This window comes from Coregonus clupeaformis, chromosome 21 (genome assembly GCF_020615455.1).
Source record: "Coregonus clupeaformis isolate EN_2021a chromosome 21, ASM2061545v1, whole genome shotgun sequence".
NCBI classification, from domain to species: Eukaryota; Metazoa; Chordata; class Actinopteri; order Salmoniformes; family Salmonidae; genus Coregonus; species Coregonus clupeaformis.
In genome coordinates, this window is record NC_059212.1 from 47,710,452 (window position 1) to 47,732,400 (window position 21,949).

At 43.1% G+C, this 21,949-nt stretch overlaps 1 protein-coding gene across 1 annotated transcript in view; it reads right to left on the reverse strand.

Annotated features, from left to right (window-relative positions):
• Window positions 1-4,848: 4,848 nt before the first annotated feature.
• The window catches only part of vipr1a (vasoactive intestinal peptide receptor 1a), a 149,457-nt gene continuing 132,356 nt past the window's right edge, over window positions 4,849-21,949 (reverse strand). The window contains exons 9-13 of the mRNA XM_041842400.2: window positions 17,073-17,139; window positions 16,830-16,921; window positions 10,387-10,516; window positions 6,079-6,120; window positions 4,849-5,871 (exon numbers count right to left, since the gene is read on the reverse strand). Coding sequence (XP_041698334.1) covers window positions 5,674-5,871; window positions 6,079-6,120; window positions 10,387-10,516; window positions 16,830-16,921; window positions 17,073-17,139 — 529 coding nt within the window. The 3' untranslated portion in view covers window positions 4,849-5,673. The remainder of the gene's footprint in view (window positions 5,872-6,078; window positions 6,121-10,386; window positions 10,517-16,829; window positions 16,922-17,072; window positions 17,140-21,949) is intronic.

Consider the following 21,949-nt stretch of genomic DNA (forward strand, 5'->3'; position numbering starts at 1 on the left):
GGCTAGGAAACACTATCACCACCGATAAATCTACAATAATCGAGAATTTCAACAAGCATTTTGCTACGGCTGGCCATGCTTTCCACCTGGCTACCACCACCCCGGCCACCAAATCTGCACCCTCCGCTGCAACTTGCCCATGCCCCCACACCCGCTTCTCCTTCACACAAATTCAGACAGCTGATGTTCTGAAAGAGCTGCAAAATCTGGACCCCACAAATCAGCTGGGCTAGACAATCTGGACCCTTTCTTTCTAAAACTAGCCGCCGAAATTGTCGCAACCCCTATTACTAGCCTGTTCAACCTCTCTTTCGTAACGTCTGAGATCCCCAGAGATTGGAAAGCTGCCGCGGTCATCCCCCTCTTCAAAGGGGGTGACACTCTAGATCCAAACTGTTACAGACCTATATCCATCCTGCCCTGCCTTTCAAAAGTATTTGAAAGCCAAGTTAACAAACAGATCACCGACCATTTCGAATCCCACCGTACCTTCTCCGCTATGCAATCCGGTTTCCGAGCTGGTCATGGGTGCACTTCAGCCACGCTCAAGGTCCTAAACGATATTATAACCGCGATCGATAATAGACAGTACTGTGCAGCCGTCTTCATTGACCTGGCCAAGGCTTTCGACTCTGTCAACCACCGCATTCTTATTGGCAGACTAAATAGCCTTGGTTTCTCAAATGACTGCCTCGCCTGGTTCACCAACTACTTCTCAGATAGAGTTCAATGTGTCAAATCGGAGGGCCTGTTGTCTGGACCTATGGCAGTCTCTATGGGGGTGCCACAGGGTTCAATTCTTGGGCCGACTCTTTTCTCCGTGTATATCAATGATGTCGCTCTTGCTGCTGGTGACTCTCAGATCCACCTCTACGCAGACGACACCATTTTGTATACATCTGGCCCTTCATTGGACACTGTGTTAACAAACCTCCAAACGAGCTTCAATGCCATACAACACTCCTTCAGTAGCCACCAACTGCTCTTAAACACTAGTCAAACTAAATGCATGCTCTTCAATCGAACGCTGCTGGCACCCGCCCACCCGACTAGAATCACTACTCTCGATGGGTCTTGACCTAGAGTATGTGGACAACTACAAATACCTAGGTGTCTGGTTAGACTGTAAACTCTCCTTCCAGACTCACATTAAGAATCTCCAATCCCAAGTTAAATCTAGAATTGGCTTCCTATTTCGCAACAAAGCCTCCTTCACTCATGCTGCCAAACATGCCCTCGTAAAACTGACTATCCTACCGATCCTTGACTTCGGCGATGTCATTTACAAAATAGCCTCCAACACTCTACTCAGCAAATTGGATGTAGTCTATCACAGTGCCATCCGTTTTGTCTCCAAAGCCCCATACACTACCCACCACTGTGACCTGTACGCTCTTGTTGGCTGGTCCTCACTACATGTTCGTCGTCAAACCCACTGGCTCCAGGCCATCTATAAATCACTGCTAGGCAAATCCCTGCCTTATATTAGCTCATTGATCACCATAGCAGCACCCACCCGTAGTCTGCGCTCCAGCAGGTATATCTCACTGGTCATCCCCAAAGCCAACACCTCCTTTGGCCGCCATTCCTTCCAGTTCTCTGCTGCCAATGACTGGAACTAATTGCAAAAATCTCTGAAGCTGGAGACTCTTATCTCCCTCACTAACTTTAAGCATCAGTTGTCAGAGCACCTTACCGATCACTGCACCTGTACACAGCCCATCTGAAATTAGCCCACCCAACTACCTCATCCCTATATTGTTATTTATTTTGCTCTTTTGCACCCCAGTATCTCTATTTGCACATAATCTCTTGCACATCTAGCATTCCAGTGTTAATACTAATTGTAATTATTTTGCACTATAGCCTATTTATTGCCTTACCTCCATAACTTGCTACATTTGCACACACTGTATATATATTTTCTGTTGTATTTTTTGACTTTATGTTTTTTTTACCCCATATGTAACTCTGTGTTGTTGTTTTTATCGCACTGCTTTGCTTTATCTTGGCCAGGTCGCAGTTGTAAATGAGAACTTGTTCTCAACTGGCTTACCTGGTTAAATAAAGGTGATTTTTTATGTATTTATTTTATTAAAAAAGGAGTGGCTCAAGAAGAAGCACATTAAGGTCCTGGAGTGGCCTAGCCAGTCTCCAGACCTTAGTCCCATAGAACATCTGTGGAGGGAGCTGAAGGTTCGAGTTGCCAAACGTCAGCCTCGAAACCTTAATGACTTGGAGAAGATCTGCAAAGAGGAGTGGGACAAAATCCCTCCTGACATGTGTGCAAACCTGGTGGCCAACTACAAGAAACGTCTGACCTCTGTGATTGCCAACAAGGGTTTTGCCACCAAGTACTAAGTCATGTTTTGAAGAGGGGTCAAATACTTATTTCCCTCATTAAAATGCAATTCAATTTATAACATTTTTGACATGCGTTTTTCTGGATTTTTTTGTTGTTATTCTGTCTCTCACTGTTCAAATAAACCTACCATTAAAATTATAGACTGATCGTGTCTTTGTCAGTGGGCAAACGTACAAAATCAGCAGGGGATCAAATACTTTTCCCCCTGACTGTAGATAAGGGACCAGACCAGATGTTTCCAATATAGACTATACCACGTGGATAACATTTCACTCTGAGATCCTTCCAACATAGATGCTGCCACGTGGACAACGTGTAACTCTAAGGTTGAGTAACGTGAACTGGCCAGCCTAGCCAGCCAATCAGTCTGGTAGCAGTTTAAAAAGCTTAAAGACGCTCTCCTGCTATTTTTTGTAAAACTTTTCTGTGAAAAACAATATTCCAAGTATTTTTTTTGACACAACTTCAAACTTCAAGGAGTAGGCCATTCTAGAATAATATTAAGTTTAACTCCCTGTTGTGCTTCAATTAAAAGGCCTTAACTGGAATGTTGACCTCTAAATGTTGACCTCTAAAATCTATGTTGCTCTATGGTTGGTTAAAAGATGAATATACTGTATCTGGACCTGAACTTCTGTGGATTGAGTTTCAAATACATTTTCACCTAAAAGTAACATTTCCAGTTTAGAATGCTTTGCCTTTCTCACACACCGTCTCCTGTATCCTAGCCTGTTACCTCATCCTAGCTGCTAGCCTGTTACCTAGTCCTAGCTCCTAGCCTGTTCCCTAGTCCTAGCTCCTAGCCTGTTCCCTAGTCCTAGCTCCTAGCCTGTTACCTAGTCCTAGCTCATAGCCTGTTACCTAGTCTTAGCTCCTAGCCTGTTACCTAGTCCTAGCTCATAGCCTGTAACCTAGCTCCTAGCCTGTTACCTAGTCCTAGCTCCTAGCCTGTTACCTAGTCCTATCTCCTAGCCCGTTACCTAGCTCCTAGCCTGTTACCAAGTCCTAGCCTGTTACCTAGCTCCTAGACTGTTACCTGTTACCTCATCCTAGCTGCTAGCCTGTTACCTAGCTCCTAGCCTGTTACCACATCCTAGCCTGTTACCTGTTACCTCATCCTAGCTGCTAGCCTGTTACCTAGTCCTAGATCCTAGCCTGTTAGCTAGTCTTAGCTCCTAGCCTGTCACCAAGTCCTAGCTCCTTGCCTGTTACCTAGTCCTAGCTCCTTGCCTGTTACCTAGCTCCTAGCCTGTTACATAGCTCCTACATGTTACCTAGTCCTAGCTCCTTGCCTGTTACCTAGCTCCTAGCCTGTTACATAGCTCCTACATGTTGCCTAGTCTTAGCTCCTAGCCTGTTACCTAGCTCCTAGCCTGTTACCTAGTCCTAGCTCCTAGCCTGTTACCTAGTCCTAGCTCATAGCCTGTAACCTAGCCCCTAGCCTGTTACCTAGTCCTAGTTCCTAGCCTGTTACCAAGTCCTAGCTTGTTACCTAACTCCTAGCCTGTTACCTAGCTCCTAGCCTGTTACCTATCTCCTAGCCTGTTACCTAGCTCATAGCCTTATACCTAGTCCTAACTCCTAGCCTGTTACCTAGCTCCTAGCCTGTTACCTAGTCCTAGCTCCTAGCCTGTTACCTAGCTCTTAACCTGTTACATAGTCCTAGCTCCTAGATTGTTACCTAGTCCTAGCTCCTAGCCTGCTACCTAGCTCCCAGCATGTTACCTAGTCCTAGCTCCTAGCTTGTTACCTAATCTTATCTCCTAACCTGTTACCTAGTCCTAGCTCCTAGCCTGTTACCTAGTCCTAGCTCATAGCCTGTTATCTAGCTCCTAGCCTGTTACCTAGCTCCTACATGTTACCTAGCTCCTAGCCTGTTACCTAGTCCTAGCTCCTAGCTCGTTACCTAATCCTAGCTCCTAACCTGTTACCTAGTCCTAGCTCCAAGCCTGTTACCTAGTCCTAGCCCCTAGCCTGTTACCTAGCTCCTAGCCTGTTCCCTAGTCCTAGCTCCTAGCCTGTTACCTAGTCCTAGCTCATAGCCTGTTACCTAGTTCCTAGCTTGTTACCTAGCTCCTAGCCTGTTACCTAGCTCCTAGCCTGTTACCCAGCCTGTTACCTAATCCTAGCTCCTATCCTGTTACCTAGTCCTAGCTCCTAGCCTGTTGCTCTTCTGTTTGTGATTCTCTGTCATGTTTGTTTATTGTCATGTCAAACATTTATGACAAAGGAGTTGGCTAAAGCACACATGGTTCAGATCTGGGATCAGGATTCTGTAGCTAGCTTATCAATCTAAAGTTGATAGCTAGCTGTAGAGACCAATCTAAAGTTATGAAGCAGTATTATCTCAAGCCACACAGCAGAGTTGGGGTCAATTCCATTTATAATTCAGGAAGTACACTGAAATTCCAATTCTCTTCAATGCTTTTCAAAGATGAAAATTTGGAATTGGAATTTGGTTTACTTTCTGAATTGACTGGAATTTAAATGGAATTGACACCCAACCCTGCCACACAGACAGACACAACACTCAATACACACACAGATATATCCATTGGTGATTTGACCTGGAATGTTTTTGACTTAACACAGATAGTGTAGGTCAGGGGTAGGCAACTAGATTTAGCCGCGGGATGATTTTTGTCCGAGCGGATTGTCGGCGGGCCGGAACATAATTATGAAGATTAATATCACTTTATTGGTCAATTGCACACAAGGTCCAACCAAAATTTGACTTCAGCTTTTAAACCAACCACTCCGAAAGACACACATACATACATACACATACATACAGGTTTTGGAGGTGTGGGGGCTGCCACACTGAGCGCCTGGGGAGCTGTTGTTGTGGGGGGTTAAGTGCCTTGCTCAAGGGTACAATGACAGGCAATGGCATCTAGGATTTGATACCAGCAACCCTCCGGTTGCCAGCTCACTTCTCGCCAGATTTTTCCCGTCGGACCCGGGATTTGAACTGGCAACCCTCCAGTTGCTGGCTCGCTTCTCTCTAACCGCTTGGCTACCTGCTGCCCCATATAATAATGTGTACACTGCAACCACAACTAAGCCCAAAAAGAGATTCTATTTGATAATAACAATAATTTCATACCTTGATTACATTGAGACACGATCATATCTCTTTTTTTTATTTGTGGGAATACTTGGGAACTGATTTAAGCCTATCATTGCTGTTGTTGTGTGTGGTCGGCTGGTGGTCTCTGCTGTGCTGACTGAATACTAAACAGCGCTTCAGTGCAGCTCGTCTCTGTTGCCCTCTCTTCTCTGCCCTCTGTTTACACCCAGAGCTGGGCTCAGATAGCAGAGGAGTGTTCCTGGCAGTCGGAGGCTCGGCGTGTGATGGGGCTACACTTGGTCTGCATGGTGATCTGGGTGCTGAAGTTGTTACCGTTGCTACCCAGATACTGGGGCTGCTGGTACTTGGTGTCTCCTTTACCCAGAAACCTTTGCATGTTCCACCGCCGCCACTTCCGCTTCACCTCCCCCTGCACCTGGTGGTGATAGAGGGAGATGAGGAGGGAGAGGGGAACATAAACAGAAGGGGAGAGATTGAGAGGATAGGACACAGCAAAAGGGATAAGTCAGAAAATATATGGACACAGCAAAAGGGATAAGTCAGAAAAGATATGGACACAGCAAAAGGGATAAGTCAGAAAAGATATGGACACAGCAAAAGAGTGGAGTGTGTATGTTATTACCTCTCCATTTAGGAAACAATACAGGACTGCAACCCCAAACCCCTGAGAGAGAGACAGAGAGAGAGAGAGAGAGAGAGCGAGAGAGAGAGAGACAGAGAGAGAGAGAGAGAGAGAGAGAGAGAGAGAGAGAGAGAGAGAGAGAGAGAGAGAGAGAGAGAGAGAGACACACAGAGAGAGAGAGAGAGAGAGAGAGAGAGAGAGAGAGAAAGCGAGAGAGAGAGAGAGAGAGAGAGAAGAGAGAGACACAGAGAGAGAGAGGGAGAGAGAGAGAGAGAGAGACAGAGAGAGAGAGAGAGAGAGAAGAGAGACACAGAGAGAGAGAGGGAGAGAGAGAGAGAGAGAGAGAGAGAGTGAGAGAGAGACACAGAGAGAGAGAGAGAGAGACAGAGAGAGAGAGAGAGAGAGAGAGAGAGAGAGAGAGAGAGTGAGAGAGAGAGTGAGAGACACAGAGAGAGAGAGAGAGACACAGAGGGAGAGAGAGAGAGAGAGAGAGAGAGAGAGAGAGAGAGAGAGAGAGAGAGAGAGAGAGAGAGAGAGAGAGAGAGAGAGAGAGAGAGAGAGAGAGAGAAGGAGACAACAATCGATCATTAGGATTCCTGATGAATGGTGTTGTGTTTCATAGAAAGCCCCAGAGCGACTCAGCCAGAGCAGTTGTGGAAGACTGAAAAATGATCCCAAAGATCATGGGCAAATTCAGCACGAGGTAGGGTCATTAATTCTGGGCCTGATGGAATTTTGTGCTGAGAGGACATGAGAAGTTTTTCATGGGAAAATACGAGTTTAAAACAGATATAAATGAAGACTGCTATCATAATAACTAGATCATTGCTCTCATAAATGACCTGGGTATTTGTAAAGAAAATATAAAGGTCAGGATGACTTGTGAGAGAGCTCCTTTCGAGAGTTTGAGGGCCGAGGGTTTACATACTTGAGTTGTACAGTATGCTATATTCACTACTATTTAGTTCACATATCTAAATGGTTAGATGGTTGAAAATGTATCTTCCTGTGCCAGATGATTAGTGTGTTTACTTCGTATTCCCCAATAGCCAGGAAATGCTACCGCAGACGTTTTCCTGTGGTGTTCTGCATCTCTTTCTCTTTACCTCAAAACGGGCCGTTTGGCTCAACCTCAACTCATAACACAGAGTGTAAATCTCATTGGAATCAGATAGGGACAGGGAGGATATCAAATCTCATTATTACACATCCTATGACTGTATCACGTTGTTGTTTTTTTCTCACACTTTGAGAATGCAGAAACCCAGACGTATTACATTCTTTAAATCCTGAACTGTTAACATACCAGACTGACTGCGACTAATTATATCATATTTTTTTATATCCTTTTACAGTGCCTTCAGAAAGTATTCATACCCCTTGACTTATTCCACTTTGTTTTTTTTTCTACAGCCTGAATTCAAAATGAATTAAATAAATAAAACATCACTCATCTACGCACAATAACCTACAGTAACAAACATAAAACATGTTTTTATAATTTTTTGCAAATGTATTGAAAATGAAATACAGAAATATCTCATTTACATAAGTATTCACTCCCCTGAGTCAATGCTTTGTAGAAGCACCTTCGGCAGTGACTACAGCTGCGAGTCATTCTGGATACGTTTCTAAAAGCTTTCCACACCTGAATTGTGCAACATTTGCCCATTATTCTTTTCAAAATGTTCACTGTCCTTGAAAATATGGAGAGTGGCACTCAGTCAGTAACATGTTGTATTTGATTTGCCCCAAAGATAACACTTTGTATTCAGGAAAATAAGTTAATTGCTTTGCCATATTTGTTGCAGCATTACTTTAGTGCCTCGTTGCAAACATGATGCATGTGTTTGAATATTTGTATTCTGTACAGGCTTCCTTTTCACTCTGTCAATTAGGTTAGTATTGTGGACAGGGGCGGTGTGTTCATTAGGGCGATATGGGCGACGCACTGCCAAACGGGAAAAGGAAGGGATTTTTTTTCTAATCAATTATATCACGGCAACAGTAGTTATCAGTGTTCTAATCTAGACGTCTGATCTGCCACTAAATGTCCAATCAGGCTAAAGTCGTGCTTCAAATGGCCCCGCCCCTTTTGGGGCGATTTCAGTCAGGTTGAAAATCGCCCCAGAAGTCTCTCAGACTCTCATGTAAAATCTTTTTTTTTCAAATATCAGAGCTTTCAATACAATCTCTATGGGTTCCGGGAGGGCTTGCACTTACGCGCTTTCGTCATACGTAACATAACCATGAACGTAACTAAGAAAAGAGCGGGTAGCAGCGTCAATCAATTCACGTACTACTGTCAAGATGGCTAGCGTTCAGTGCAACTCGATTGTCTCTTTGAAAGAAGTTCCTTTTTGTCGGCGAACAAATCAAGATAAATTGGCAACAAAACAATTAGGACCTCCCAGACCAAATTTAATAATTCAACAGGTTTCTACTAAAGGGGGAAAGTCCTACACCCGAGGATTTTCCAAAAATTGGTACGAACGAAAAACCTGGCTAGCAGGCTGCGATGTAGCTAATGCAGTCTTCTGCTACCCCTGCTTACTCTTTCACCCTGAAGGCGGCACGGCAGACAGCACCGCTTGGACAGCGACTGGTGTAACGGACATGCACCATCTTTCAGAAAAGATTAAGAAACATGAGCTGTCAAAGACCCACATGGATAGCTGTTTGAGATTGTCTGCTTTGGGGAGAGTGAACATTGCCACTCAACTGGATGAGGGATACAGGCTAGCTGTCCGCCGCCACAACGATGAGGTTAGCAAGAACCGCCACATCCTCAGCCGGCTAATCCAGTGTGTGAAGTTTTGCGGAGTGTTTGAGTTAGCTTTGCGAGGCAAGGATGAAACTGAGGGCTCCACCAACCCTGGTATTTTTCTTGGACTTGTCAACTTTGTGGCACAATTAGATGAGGTGTTTTATGGAAATGCATATTGTTTATGCAGTGTTGAGGAATGTGAAAGAACACCCTTGATTATTTTTACTGTGATGACTTATTTTGCTTTTGTAAGCCAACACTTTTGAGATCAGTCAATAAATGCTTCTGGTATTGACTTATATGCTGCCCCTGTCTTCATGTTGTTGCTGGACATATATTTTTAAAAATGTGTGTAGGTCACCTAAATCATCAGAAAAATTGCCCCCCCTGAGAATTTTTTCAGGAGCCGCCACTGATTGTGGAGTAACTACAATGTTGTTGATCCATCCTCAGTTTTCTCCTATCACAACCATTAAACTCTGTAACTGTTTTAAAGTCACCACTGGTCTCATGGTGAAATCCCTGAGCGGTTTCCTTCCTCTCTGGCAACTGAGTTAGGAAGGATGCCTGTATCTTTGTAGTGACTGGGTGTATTGATACATCATCCAAAGTGTAATTAATAACTTCACCATGCTCAAAGGGATAGTCAATGTCTTTATTTTTTATTTTTTACCCATCTACCAATAGATGGGTAAAACCTCCCTGGTCTTTGTGGTTGAATCTGTGTTTGAAATTCACTGTTCGACTGAGGGACCTTACAGATAATTGTATGTGTGAGGTACAGAGATGAGGTAGTCATTCAAAAATCATGTTAACCACTATTGTTGCACACAGAGTGAGTCCATGCAACTTATTATGTGACTTGTTAAGTATATTTATTTAGGCTTGCCATAATAAAAGGGGTTGAATTCTTATTGACTCAAGACATTTCAGCTTTTCATTTTTAATATATTGGACAAATGTACATTCTGGGGTACTGTGTGTAGGTCAGTGACAAAAAAATCTAAATTTAATCTATTTTAAATTCAGGTTGTAACACAACAAAATGTGGAAAAAGTCAAGGGGTGTGAATACAGGCACTGTACATAGCAGGGAGACTATTTAAGTGATACGTGTAGTGTACTTCTAGTGGTATGTATGTGATCCGTAATTCAATACAACATAGTTATACAGTAAGTCACCATAAACTAAGGCCTACATGCAATATTATAGCATGGAGGCCTTAGTTCCTTACTGCCTGGAAGGATCCTAGAATCAGGTCAAAGACCATCCTACCTGGAAGGATCCTAGAATCAGGTCAAAGACCATCCTACCTGGAAGGATCCTAGAATCAGGTCAAAGACCATCCTGCCTGGAAGGATCCTAGAATCAGGTCAAAGACCATCCTACCTGGAAGGATCCTAGAATCAGGTCAAAGACCATCCTACCTGGAAGGATCCTAGAATCAGGTCAAAGACCATCCTACCTGGAATGATCCTAGAATCAGGTCAAAGACCATCCTACCTGGAAGGATCCTAGAATCAGGTCAAAGACCATCCTACCTGGAAGGATCCTAGAATCAGGTCAAAGACCATCCTGATTCGAGTGTTGATGTCTTCAGGGATGAAAGCAAAGATGATGTAGTTGATTCCAAACAGAGGGATCAAGAGTAGCGTGGATTTAGCCAACCTCCTGTGGATCAGAACAACAGGCAGAATGTGGGTTGATTTTGGACAGTATATCTTTCAATAATTATTTATTTTGTGTGATCATCTGTTTGGAATGTTGCATGCTAACTGGTGAGATAGAGGGGGAACCCCCCCTTGACCATTCCTAATCACATTGATTGTGGATCTGGGTAGAGAACATTTCAGACTCTTCATACTTCCAATATCTACCAAGAATCAGGACAGAGGTGAAGCTAACCATCGTCTGTAGGTGGAGGGTATTTTATAGCAATATCTCAGAGCTGGGTGTCTTTGCAGGATGTCTTTCCTGAAGAACAACATTACAACGGTAGGGTAAAATGTGTTATACAACCTGATATGAAAGTTGTGACCACTGCCCTCAGAACAGGGGCGTCGACCAAAATGTAATAGAATTCCAAAATTGTGTAGCTGGTCCGTACTCAAAAAATACCTCCTGTCTTTAAACCACTTTAGCGAGCAGGCCTTCCTAATTGACCTGGCCCAGGTATCCTGGATGGATATAGATCTCATTCCGTCAGTAGAGGATGCCTGGTTGTTCCTCTCAATCTTAAATAAACATGGCCCATTCAAAAAATACAGAACTAAGAACCGATATAGCCCCTGGTTCTCCTCAGACTTGACTGCCCTTGACCAGCACAAAAACATCCTGTGGCGTACTGCATTAGCATCAAATAGCCCCCGCGATATGCAACTTTTCAGGGAAGTTAGGAACCAATATACACAAGCAGTCAGGAAAGCAAAGGCTAACTTTTTCAAACAGAAATGTGCATCCTGTAGCACTAACTCCAAAAAGTTTTGGGACACTGTAAAGTCCATGGAGAATAAGAGCACTTCCTCCCAGCTGCCCACTGCACTGAGGCTAGGAAACACTATCACCACCGATAAATCTACAATAATCGAGAATTTCAACAAGCATTTTGCTACAGCTGGCCATGCTTTCCATCTGGCTACCACTACCCCGGCCACCAACTCTGCACCCTCCGCTGCAACTTGCCCATGCCCCCCCGCTTCTCCTTCACACAAATTCAGACAGCTGATGTTTTGAAAGCGCTGCAAAATCTGGACCCCTACAAATCAGCTGGGCTAGACAATCTGGACCCTTTCTTTCTAAAACTAGCCACCGAAATTGTCGCAACCCCTATTACTAGTCTGTTCAACCTCTCTTTCATAACGTCTGAGATCCCCAGAGATTGAAAGCTGCCGCGGTCATCCCCCCTCTTCAAAGGGGGGTGACACTCTAGATCCAAACTGCTACAGACCTATATCCATCCTGCCCTGCCTTTCGAAAGTATTTGAAAGCCAAGTTAACAAACAGATCACCGACCATTTCGAATACCACCGTACCTTCTCCGCTATGCAATCCGGTTTCCGAGCTGGTCATGGGTGCACTTCAGCCACGCTCAAGGTCCTAAACGATATTATAACCGCGATTGATAATAGACAGTACTGTGCAGCCGTCTTCATCGACCTGGCCAAGGCTTTCGACTCTGTCAACCACCGCATTCTTATTGGCAGACTAAATAGCCTTGGTTTCTCAAATGACTGCCTCGCCTGGTTCACCAACTACTTCTCAGATAGAGTTCAGTGTGTCAAATCGGAGGGCCTGTTGTCTGGACCTATGGCAGTCTCTATGGGGGTGCCACAGGGTTCAATTCTTGGGCCGACACTTTTCTCTGTGTATATCAATGATGTCGCTCTTGCTGCTGGTGACTCTCAGATCCACCTCTACGCAGACGACACCATTTTGTATACATCTGGCCCTTCATTGGACACTGTGTTAACAAACCTCCAAACGAGCTTCAATGCCATACAACACTCCTTCAGTAGCCTCCAACTGCTCTTAAACACTAGTAAAACTAAATTCATGCTTTTCAATCGAACGCTGCTGGCACCCGCCCACCCGACTAGAATCACCACTCTCGACGGGTCTGACCTAGAGTATGTGGACAACTACAAATACCTAGGTGTCTGGTTAGACTGTAAACTCTCCTTCCAGACTCACATAAAGAATCTCCAATCCAAAGTTAAATCTAGAATCGGCTTCCTATTTCGCAACAAAGCCTCCTTCACTCATGCTGCCAAACATGCCCTCGTAAAACTGACTATCCTACCGATCCTTGACTTCGGTGATGTCATTTACAAAATAGCCTCCAACACTCTACTCGGCAAATTGGATTTAGTCTATCACAGTGCCATTCGTTTTGTCTCCAAAGCCCCATACACTACCCACCACTGTGACCTGTACGCTCTTGTTGGCTGGTCCTCACTACATGTTCGTTGTCAAACCCACTGGCTCCAGGCCATCTATAAAATCACTGCTAGGCAAATCCCCGCCTATCTTAGCTCATTGGTCACCATAGCAGCACCCACCCGTAGTCTGCGCTCCAGCAGGTATATCTCACTGGTCATTCCCAAAGCCAACACCTCCTTTGGCCGCCATTCCTTCCAGTTCTCTGCTGCCAATGACTGGAACGAACTGCAAAAATCTCTGAAGCTGGAGACTCTTATCTCCCTCACTAACTTTAAGCATCAGTTGTCAGAGCACCTTACCGATCACTGCACCTGTACACAGCCCATCTGAAATTAGCCCACCCAACTACCTCATCCCTATATTGTTATTTATTTTGCTCTTTTGCACCCCAGTATCTCTATTTGCACATAATCTCTTGCACATCTATCATTCCAGTGTTAATACGAAATTGTAATTAATTTGCACTATAGCCTATTTATTGCCTTACCTCCAAAACTTGCTACATTTGCACACACTGTATATATATTTTCTATTGTGTTATTGACTGTACGTTTTTGTTTATTCCATATGTAACTCTGTGTTGTTGTTTTTATTGCACTGCTTTGCTTTATCTTGGCCAGGTCGCAGTTGTAAATGAGAACCTGTTCTCAACTGGCTTACCTGGTTAAATAAAGGTGAAATAAAAAAATAAAAAAACCAAAGAGCAAGTTTATTCCCCCCACTTCTAATCCATCTATCATTACTTATTGTAAACTTGTAGAAAGCGAAATTGATCAAGCTTTAAAACAGAACAATCATAGGAGATATAGAATTATCAAGCTTTCCTCCTCAGAGAGATTAGCATTATAGCAGTTGATGAATGACAAGAGCCTTACAAAAAAACTCTGATTAGGGGAAGGTACTGTCGTACAGGACACATGCAAGTTTGTTGAGAAAATGAAAGAAATGCTTGCCGACCAGAAGTACTATAAACGCCTTCTGCTTAACCCCACAGCTAATCACAAAACAGAATTAGATTCCTTATTACAACCTGGTCTACAGAGGAAAAATAATTCAAATTCCTTATTATTGATTTCCCTGTAACTCCCGTTATATAAAGTATTCAGACGGTCTATAAGTCTCTTACAGACAATCCTATGAGACCCATTGTTTCTGGTCTTGGTTGTTTAAGTGAAAATGTATCGACATTTGTGGTCTACCGTATTCAACCTTTAGTGACCCAACTTCTTTCCTCCATTAAAGATACTACAGATTTCTTGTTGAAAATCCACTCATTGATGAAGGAGAACGGCTTGTTACATTTAATGTTGCTGCACTTTATACTAATATACCGAATCAAGCTGGCCTCGAGGCACTATCGTATTATCACCAGGTGCATATCACGAAAACACTGACCAATTACATGGTAGAATTGTAAAAAAAAAAAAAAAAGATCTGTCCTGATATGAAAGTTGTGACCACTGCCCTCAGAACAGGGGCGTCGACCAAAATGTAATAGAATTCCAAAATTGTGTAGCTGAAATTTAAAGAGGATTTCATTCAAAAAATTATTCTAATTTAATAGATGACATATTCCTAATATGGGATGATACTGAAAGCAAATTAAACTAGTTTGTTACTTAATCTAAACTCTAGAATCCAATCCACCTCCATCTCAATGGACAAGAGTACAGAAACTATTTATTTTCTTGATGTACTAGTGTATAATTTTTATTTAATTTTTTATTTAACCTTTATTTAACCAGGTAAGCCAGTTGAGAACAAGTTCTCATTTACAACTGCGACCTGGCCAAGATAAAGCAAAGCAGTGCGATTAAAACAACAACACAGAGTTACATATGGAATAAACAAAAACGTACAGTCAATAACACAATAGAAAATATATATACAGTGTGTGCAAATGTAGCAAGTTTTGGAGGTAAGGCAATAAATAGGCTATAGTGCAAATTAATTACAATTTCGTATTAACACTGGAATGATAGATGTGCAAGAGATTATGTGCAAATAGAGATACTGGGGTGCAAAAGAGCAAAATAAATAACAATATAGGGATGAGGTAGTTGGGTGGGCTAATTTCAGATGGGCTGTGTACAGGTGCAGTGATCGGTAAGGTGCTCTGACAACTGATGCTTAAAGTTAGTGAGGGAGATAAGAGTCTCCAGCTTCAGAGATTTTTGCAGTTCGTTCCAGTCATTGGCAGCAGAGAACTGGAAGGAATGGCGGCCAAAGGAGGTGTTGGCTTTGGGGATGACCAGTGAGATATACCTGCTGGAGCGCAGACTACGGGTGGGTGTTGCTATGGTGACCAGTGAGCTAAGATAAGGTGCACCTGAGAAACTATATAGCTCCAAAGTGTTAACAGGAAGCCAAAGGATCAAAACATTGTATTGCTCGCAAATAGTTACCATCCGAGAACGCTCAAAAATAGTTTATTGTTTACGCCGAACCTGTAGTACTGATTAAGAATATTCAAAACAAACAGAAAGTATGTTTAAACGTTTCCGTCAAAGAAATTACTTAAATTATTTGCTACAAAGTGTCGACGAAAAGATGGATGTTAAAAGAAATCACCTCTTCGAAAAAACGCGTTAGAACAACAAAACCTTCCTCAGTGAATTGTGCAATGAGGTTGAATCCGATGACAAACTTAATCAAATCTACAGTGAATAAGCACTGGCATGTTATCTCGTCAGACAAATCTTGAAATGGTGCATTCCAACACCCCCCCCTCTATTTTCGAACAAACGGTTAAGATACCTACGATAGAATCTATAGTTAGCTGACATTCATCCTTCCAAAAAACTGTCATTCATAAAAGGTAACTTTGCGTGTTGAAGTTGTACTTTCTGTAAACATATGGTGGTAAAGCAGATCATTTTATGTGTCCCATCACCAACCATAAATATAATATAAACTCCTTTATAACCTGCAACATGTAGTTGGTTAACGTTTGTTCATTTTACGGAGACTGACAACCCGTCTTTAATGAACGACGCAGCAACACCAAGGGCTGTGATTCGACTCTCCTGATGCCAGACATTTTTACGGGAAGTGGGCCATAGAACTGACGACTTACAATGTATTGGTATAGAAAAGGTTTGGGCTAAACGGAGGAGGTGGCAATATTGGAAGAACTCTCATGTAGAGAGTCCTTTTAGATTTTTAAACATTACGCACGCTATACCCAGGTGGACTTAACAAGGAGTTTGATATGGTGCGCTTTCTGTGATTACCTATTGCAGGAGCGCACCTGTCGCTCGTTACCTTTAACAAGATCACAATGAAGCACCTTTAGACACTAGCCTCCTTTATACCTGTCGCTAACATGCGTCCTTCGTCCTGATATTGTCCTGCTCTTGGTTTTGGTATTTTGCTATTTTATTAGGATCCCCATTAGCTGTTGCAAAAGCAGCAGCTACTCTTCCTGGGGTCCACACAGAACATTAATAGACAAGAACAGCTCAAGGACAGAACTACATACATATTTTGTAAAAAGGCACACGTAGCCTACATATCAATACATACACACAAACTATCTAGGTCAAATAGGGGAGAGGTGTTGTGCCGTGAGGTGTTGCTTTATCCGTTTTCTGAAACCAGGTTTGCTGTTTATTTGAGCAATATGAGATGGAATGGAGTTCCATGCAATAATGGCTCTATATAATACTGTACGCTTTCTTGAATTTGTTCTGGATTTGGGGACTGTGAAAAGACCCCTGGTGGCATGTCCTTATCTCGTGCTTATCTTGTCTGTTTACACTTACACAAAGATCTGATAACAGTCAGATCACAATACATCTTTTAATCGGGCACAATCAGAATGTGGACAAGATCAGGACGAAGGGACGCATGTTAGAGCCAGGTGTAAACGGGGTTTAGGCTAAGCACTCCTGAATGAAAAAAAATACTAAAACAGAAACCTTGAATGTCTTGTTTTTGAGTGCAGACCAGCTACACAATATTGACGACCTGATATGAACACATCATAGTTAATTAAAATGGTCCCATGAACAGAAACTGACAGTTGAATAACAACAAAACCCACGAGTATTGATGAGATTCCTTCCTTCCTATGTCTCTGCAATTCATTTTCTGACGCAGGATCCGGATTATACAGATGAACAGGATGAAGTTCACCTGGGGAGGGTATAAAAGAGAGTTAACATTTAATTAACGTAATGCAGAGTTGTATATAAAATGTAAATCATCGGCTAGGCCAGTGTGTGTGTGTGTGTGTGTGTGTGTGTGTGTGTGTGTGTGTGTGTGTGTGTGTGTGTGTGACACTCACCAGTATGGTCACTAATATTGGCGTTTTGATGATCCACCAGGGATGGTCGTTAATAATGTCCCAGCACCTAGAGAGGACAGGGGGAGTAGCAGAAGATAAAGCCGTTACACACACACACACACACACACACACACACACACGTATGTTCAAATCATCTTATCTAGATACTAATGGATACATACACAAGGTTAAAGCCCAAGTCAAACTCTCTCTACCATTTTATAATTCAAAATGAACAGAATGTGTATCATTGTAAAAAAAAAAAAAAACGAATCATTCAATAAAATATTAAATTGTACATGGATTTTTCTCAAGGTTATCCTTGCCTATTGTACAGTACACTACAGGATAAAGTCCTTCTAACGGCCTCCATAGAGACCAACCATTCATCACCACAGGGAATCCTTGGCAGGTTCGGGTAACATTGCTACAATCCTACGGTGGCCATGTGATGTGAAATGTGGCATTCGCAGTTTATAATAATCATTTTAATTTGTCTAACAAATTCAGACCTTGGTTCTTTGTATTGAATAATTTGGCACTGCAGTAAACCCCTCGGGGGAAAAAAGAGTATGGTTAGGGTACAGTGTTGTTCCCGGGGGTACAAAAATATCAAAATACACATGCCTTCAGAAAGTATTCCCACCCCTTTATTTCCACATTTTGGTCATCTTACAGCCTGAATTTAAAATTGATAAAATTGAGATTGTGTCACTGATCTACACACAATACCCCATAATAAACACAGTGGAATTTTGTTTATATAATTTGTTTTAAATGTATACAACAATGTAAAGCTGAAATGTCTTTGTTATGGCAAGTCTAAATAAGTTCAGGAGTAAAAATGTGCTAAACAGAACTGCTGTAACTCATATGACCCATGTCATCCAAAAAGTTATACTGTTGACTCATCTGTCCATAGAACATTCTTCCAAGAGTCTTGATGATCATCCAGGTTCTTCCAGTTGCTTTTTGGCAAACTTGAGTCAACATTTTGGACGACATGGTTCCCCCATTAATGCCTGGTTGAAAACCAAACACTGCATTCCACAGTAAGAACCTCATGCCAACGGTCAAGCGTGGTGGTGGTGGTGTGATGGTTTGGGGAGATGCTTTGTTGCCTCAGGACCTGGACGACTTGCCTTAATAGAAGGAGCCATGAATTCCGTATCAGATAATTGTACAGGAGAATGTCAGGCCATCCGTCTGTGAGCTGAAGCGCAGCTGGGTCATGCAGCAAGACAATGATCCAAAACACACAAATCAAGTCTATATGAAAATGGTTAAAAAGAAACAAATTTCAAGTTTTCAATATTTATTCAATTTTGAATTCAGGCTGTAACCCAACAAAAAATGTGGAATAAGTCAAGGGGGTATGAATACTTTCTGAAAGCGCTGTACCATTAGCTCTACGTAGCACGTGCCCCTTTGCCCTTCCAGTCTCCAAAGTGGTTGTACAATTTCACCTCAATCAAAAAGTTGTACGTTGCATTTACAGTGCTTGCCAATGATGCTCGTTCGAACCACCAGATGGCCTCTTTGAGCACATCTACTCCATTTATTAAATCAGGGCATTTGAAGCCGAGCAGAGATCAATGCCATGCAATTGTGAATCCACTTCATGATTAAAATTGTATTATATTTAATTGTAGGCCTATAGCCTACTGTGCAGTGCCTTGCAAAAGTATTCATCCCCCTTGGCGTTTTTCCTATTTTTGTTGCATTACAACCTGTAATTTAAATGGATTTTTATTTGGATTTCATGGAATGGACATACACAAAATAGTCCAAAAAAATAACTTGTTTCAAAAATTCTAAAAAATAAATAACGGAAAAGTGGCACAGGTCCAAATCCAGGCACTTGTCATCCCCCGTCTGGATTACTGCAACTCGCTGTTGGCTGGGCTCCCTGCCTGTGCCATTAAACCCCTACAGCTTATCCAGAACGCTGCAGCCCGTCTGGTGTTCAACCTTCCCAAGTTCTCTCATGTCACCCCGCTCCTCCGCACACTCCACTGGCTTCCAGTTGAAACTCGCATCTACTACAAAACCATGGTGCTTGCCTATGGAGCTGTGAGGGGAACGGCACCTCCTTACCTTCAGGCTCTGATCAGACCCTACACCCAAACGAGGGCACTATGTTCATCCACATCTGGCCTGCTAGCCCCCCTAACTCTACGGAAGCACAGTTCCCGCTCAGCCCAGTCAAAGCTATTCGCTGCTCTGGCACCCCAATGGTGGAACAAGCTCCCCCACGACAGCGGAGTCACTGACCACCTTCCGGAGACACTTGAAACGCTACCTCTTTAAGGAATACCTGGAATAGTCTAACAGTAATCCTTCTACACCCCCCCTCCCCCAGTGGTGGTTGTCCCACTGGCTATCCTAAGTTGAATGCACCAATTTGTAAGTCGCTCTGGATAAATGACTTAAATGTAAAATGTAAACGGTGCGTGCATATGTACTCACCCCCTTTGCTATGAAGCCCCTAAATAAGATCTGGTGCAACCAATTACCTTCAGAAGTCGCATAATTAGTTTTAAAAAGTCCACCTGTGTGCAACCTAAGTGTCACATGATATGTCACATGATCTCAGTATATATACACCTGTTCTGAAAGGCCCCAGAGTCTGCAACACCACTAAGCAAGGGGCACCACCAAGCAGCACCATGAAGACCAAGGAGCTCTCCAAACAGGTCAGGGACAAAGTCGTGGAGAAGTACAGATCAGGGTTGGGTTATAAAAAAATATCGGAAACTTTGAACATCCCACGGAGCACCATTAAATCCATTATAAAAAAATTGAAAGAATATGGCACCACAACAAACCTGCCAAGAGTGGGCCGCCCACCAAAACTCACGGACCAGGCAAGGAGGGCATTAATCAGAGAGGCAACAAAGAGACCAAAGATAACCCTGAAGGAGCTGCAAAGCTCCACAGCGGAGATTGGAGTAACTGTCCATAGGACCACTTTAAGCCGTACCCTCCACAGAGCTGGGCTTTACGGAAGAGTGGCCAGAAAAAAGCCATTGCTTAAAGAAAAAAATAAGCAAACACGTTTGGTGTTCGCCAAAAGGCATGTGGGAGACTCCCCAAACATATGGAAGAAGGTACTCTGGTCAGATGAGACTAAAATTGAGCTTTTTGGCCATCAAGGAAAACGCTATGTCTGGCGCAAACCCAACACCTCTCATCACCCCGAGAACACCATCTCCACAGTGAAGCATGGTGGTGGCAGCATCATGCTGTGGGGATGTCTTTCATCGACAGGGACTGGGAAACTGGTCAGAATTGAAGGAATGATGGATGCCGCTAAATACAGGGAAATTCTTGAGGGAAACCTGTTTCAGTCTTCCAGAGATTTGAGACTGGGACGGAGGTTCACCTTCCAGCAGGACAATGATGCTAAGCATACAGCTAAAGCAACACTTGAGTGGTTTAAGGGGAAACATTTAAATGTCTTGGATGGCCTAGTCAAAGCCCAGATCTCAATCCAATTGAGAATATGTGGCATGACTTAAAGATTGCTGTACACCAGCGGAACCCATCCAACTTGAAGGAGCTGGAGCAGTTTTGCCTTGAAGAATGGGCAAAAATCCCAGTGGCTAGATGTACCAAGCTTATAGAGACATACCCCAAGAGACTTGCAGCTGTAATTGCTGCAAAAGGTGTCTCTACAAAGTATTGACTTTGGGGGGGGTGAATAGTTACAGTGGGGAAAAAAAGTATTTAGTCAGCCACCAATTGTGCAAGTTCTCCCACTTAAAAAGATGAGAGAGGCCTGTAATTTTCATCATAGGTACACGTCAACTATGACAGACAAATTGAGGAAAAAAAATCCAGAAAATCCCATTGTAGGATTTTTAATGAATTTATTTGCAAATTATGGTGGAAAATAAGTATTTGGTCACCTACAAACAAGCAAGATTTCTGGCTCTCACAGACCTGTAACTTCTTCTTTCAGAGGCTCCTCTGTCCTCCACTCGTTACCTGTATTAATGGCACCTGTTTGAACTTGTTATCAGTATAAAATACACCTGTCCACAACCTCAAACAGTCACACTCCAAACTTCACAATGGCCAAGACCAAAGAGATGTCAAAGGACACCAAAAACAAAATTGTAGACCTGCACCAGGCTGGGAAGACTGAATCTGCAATAGGTAAGCAGCTTGGTTTGAAGAAATCAACTGTGGGAGCAATTATTAGGAAATGGAAGACATACAAGACCACTGATAATCTCCCTCGATCTGGGGCTCCACGCAAGATCTCACCCCGTGGGGTCAAAATGATCACAAGAACGGTGAGCAAAAATCCCAGAACCACACGGGGGGGACCTAGTGAATGACCTGCAGAGAGCTGGGACCAAAGTAACAAAGCCAACCATCAGTAACACACTACGCCGCCAGGGACTCAAATCCTGCAGTGCGAGACGTGTCCCCCTGCTTAAGCCAGTACATGTCCAGGCCCGTCTGAAGTGCATTTGGATGATCCAGAAGAGGATTGGGAGAATGTCATATGGTCAGATGAAACCAAAATATAACTTTTTGGTAAAAACTCAACTCGTCATGTTTGGAGGACAAAGAATGCTGAGTTGCATCCAAAGAACACCATACCTACTGTGAAGCATGGGGTTGGAAATATCATGCTTTGGGGCTGTTTTTCTGCAAAGGGACCAGGACGACTGATCCGTGTAAAGGAAAGAATGAATGGGGCCATGTATCGTGAGATTTTGAGTGAAACCCTCCTTCCATCAGCAAGGGCATTGAAGATGAAACGTGGCTGGGTCTTTCAGCATGACAATGATCCCAAACACACCGCCCGGGCAACGAAGGAGTGGCTTCGTAAGAAGCATTTCAAGGTCCTGGAGTGGCCTAGC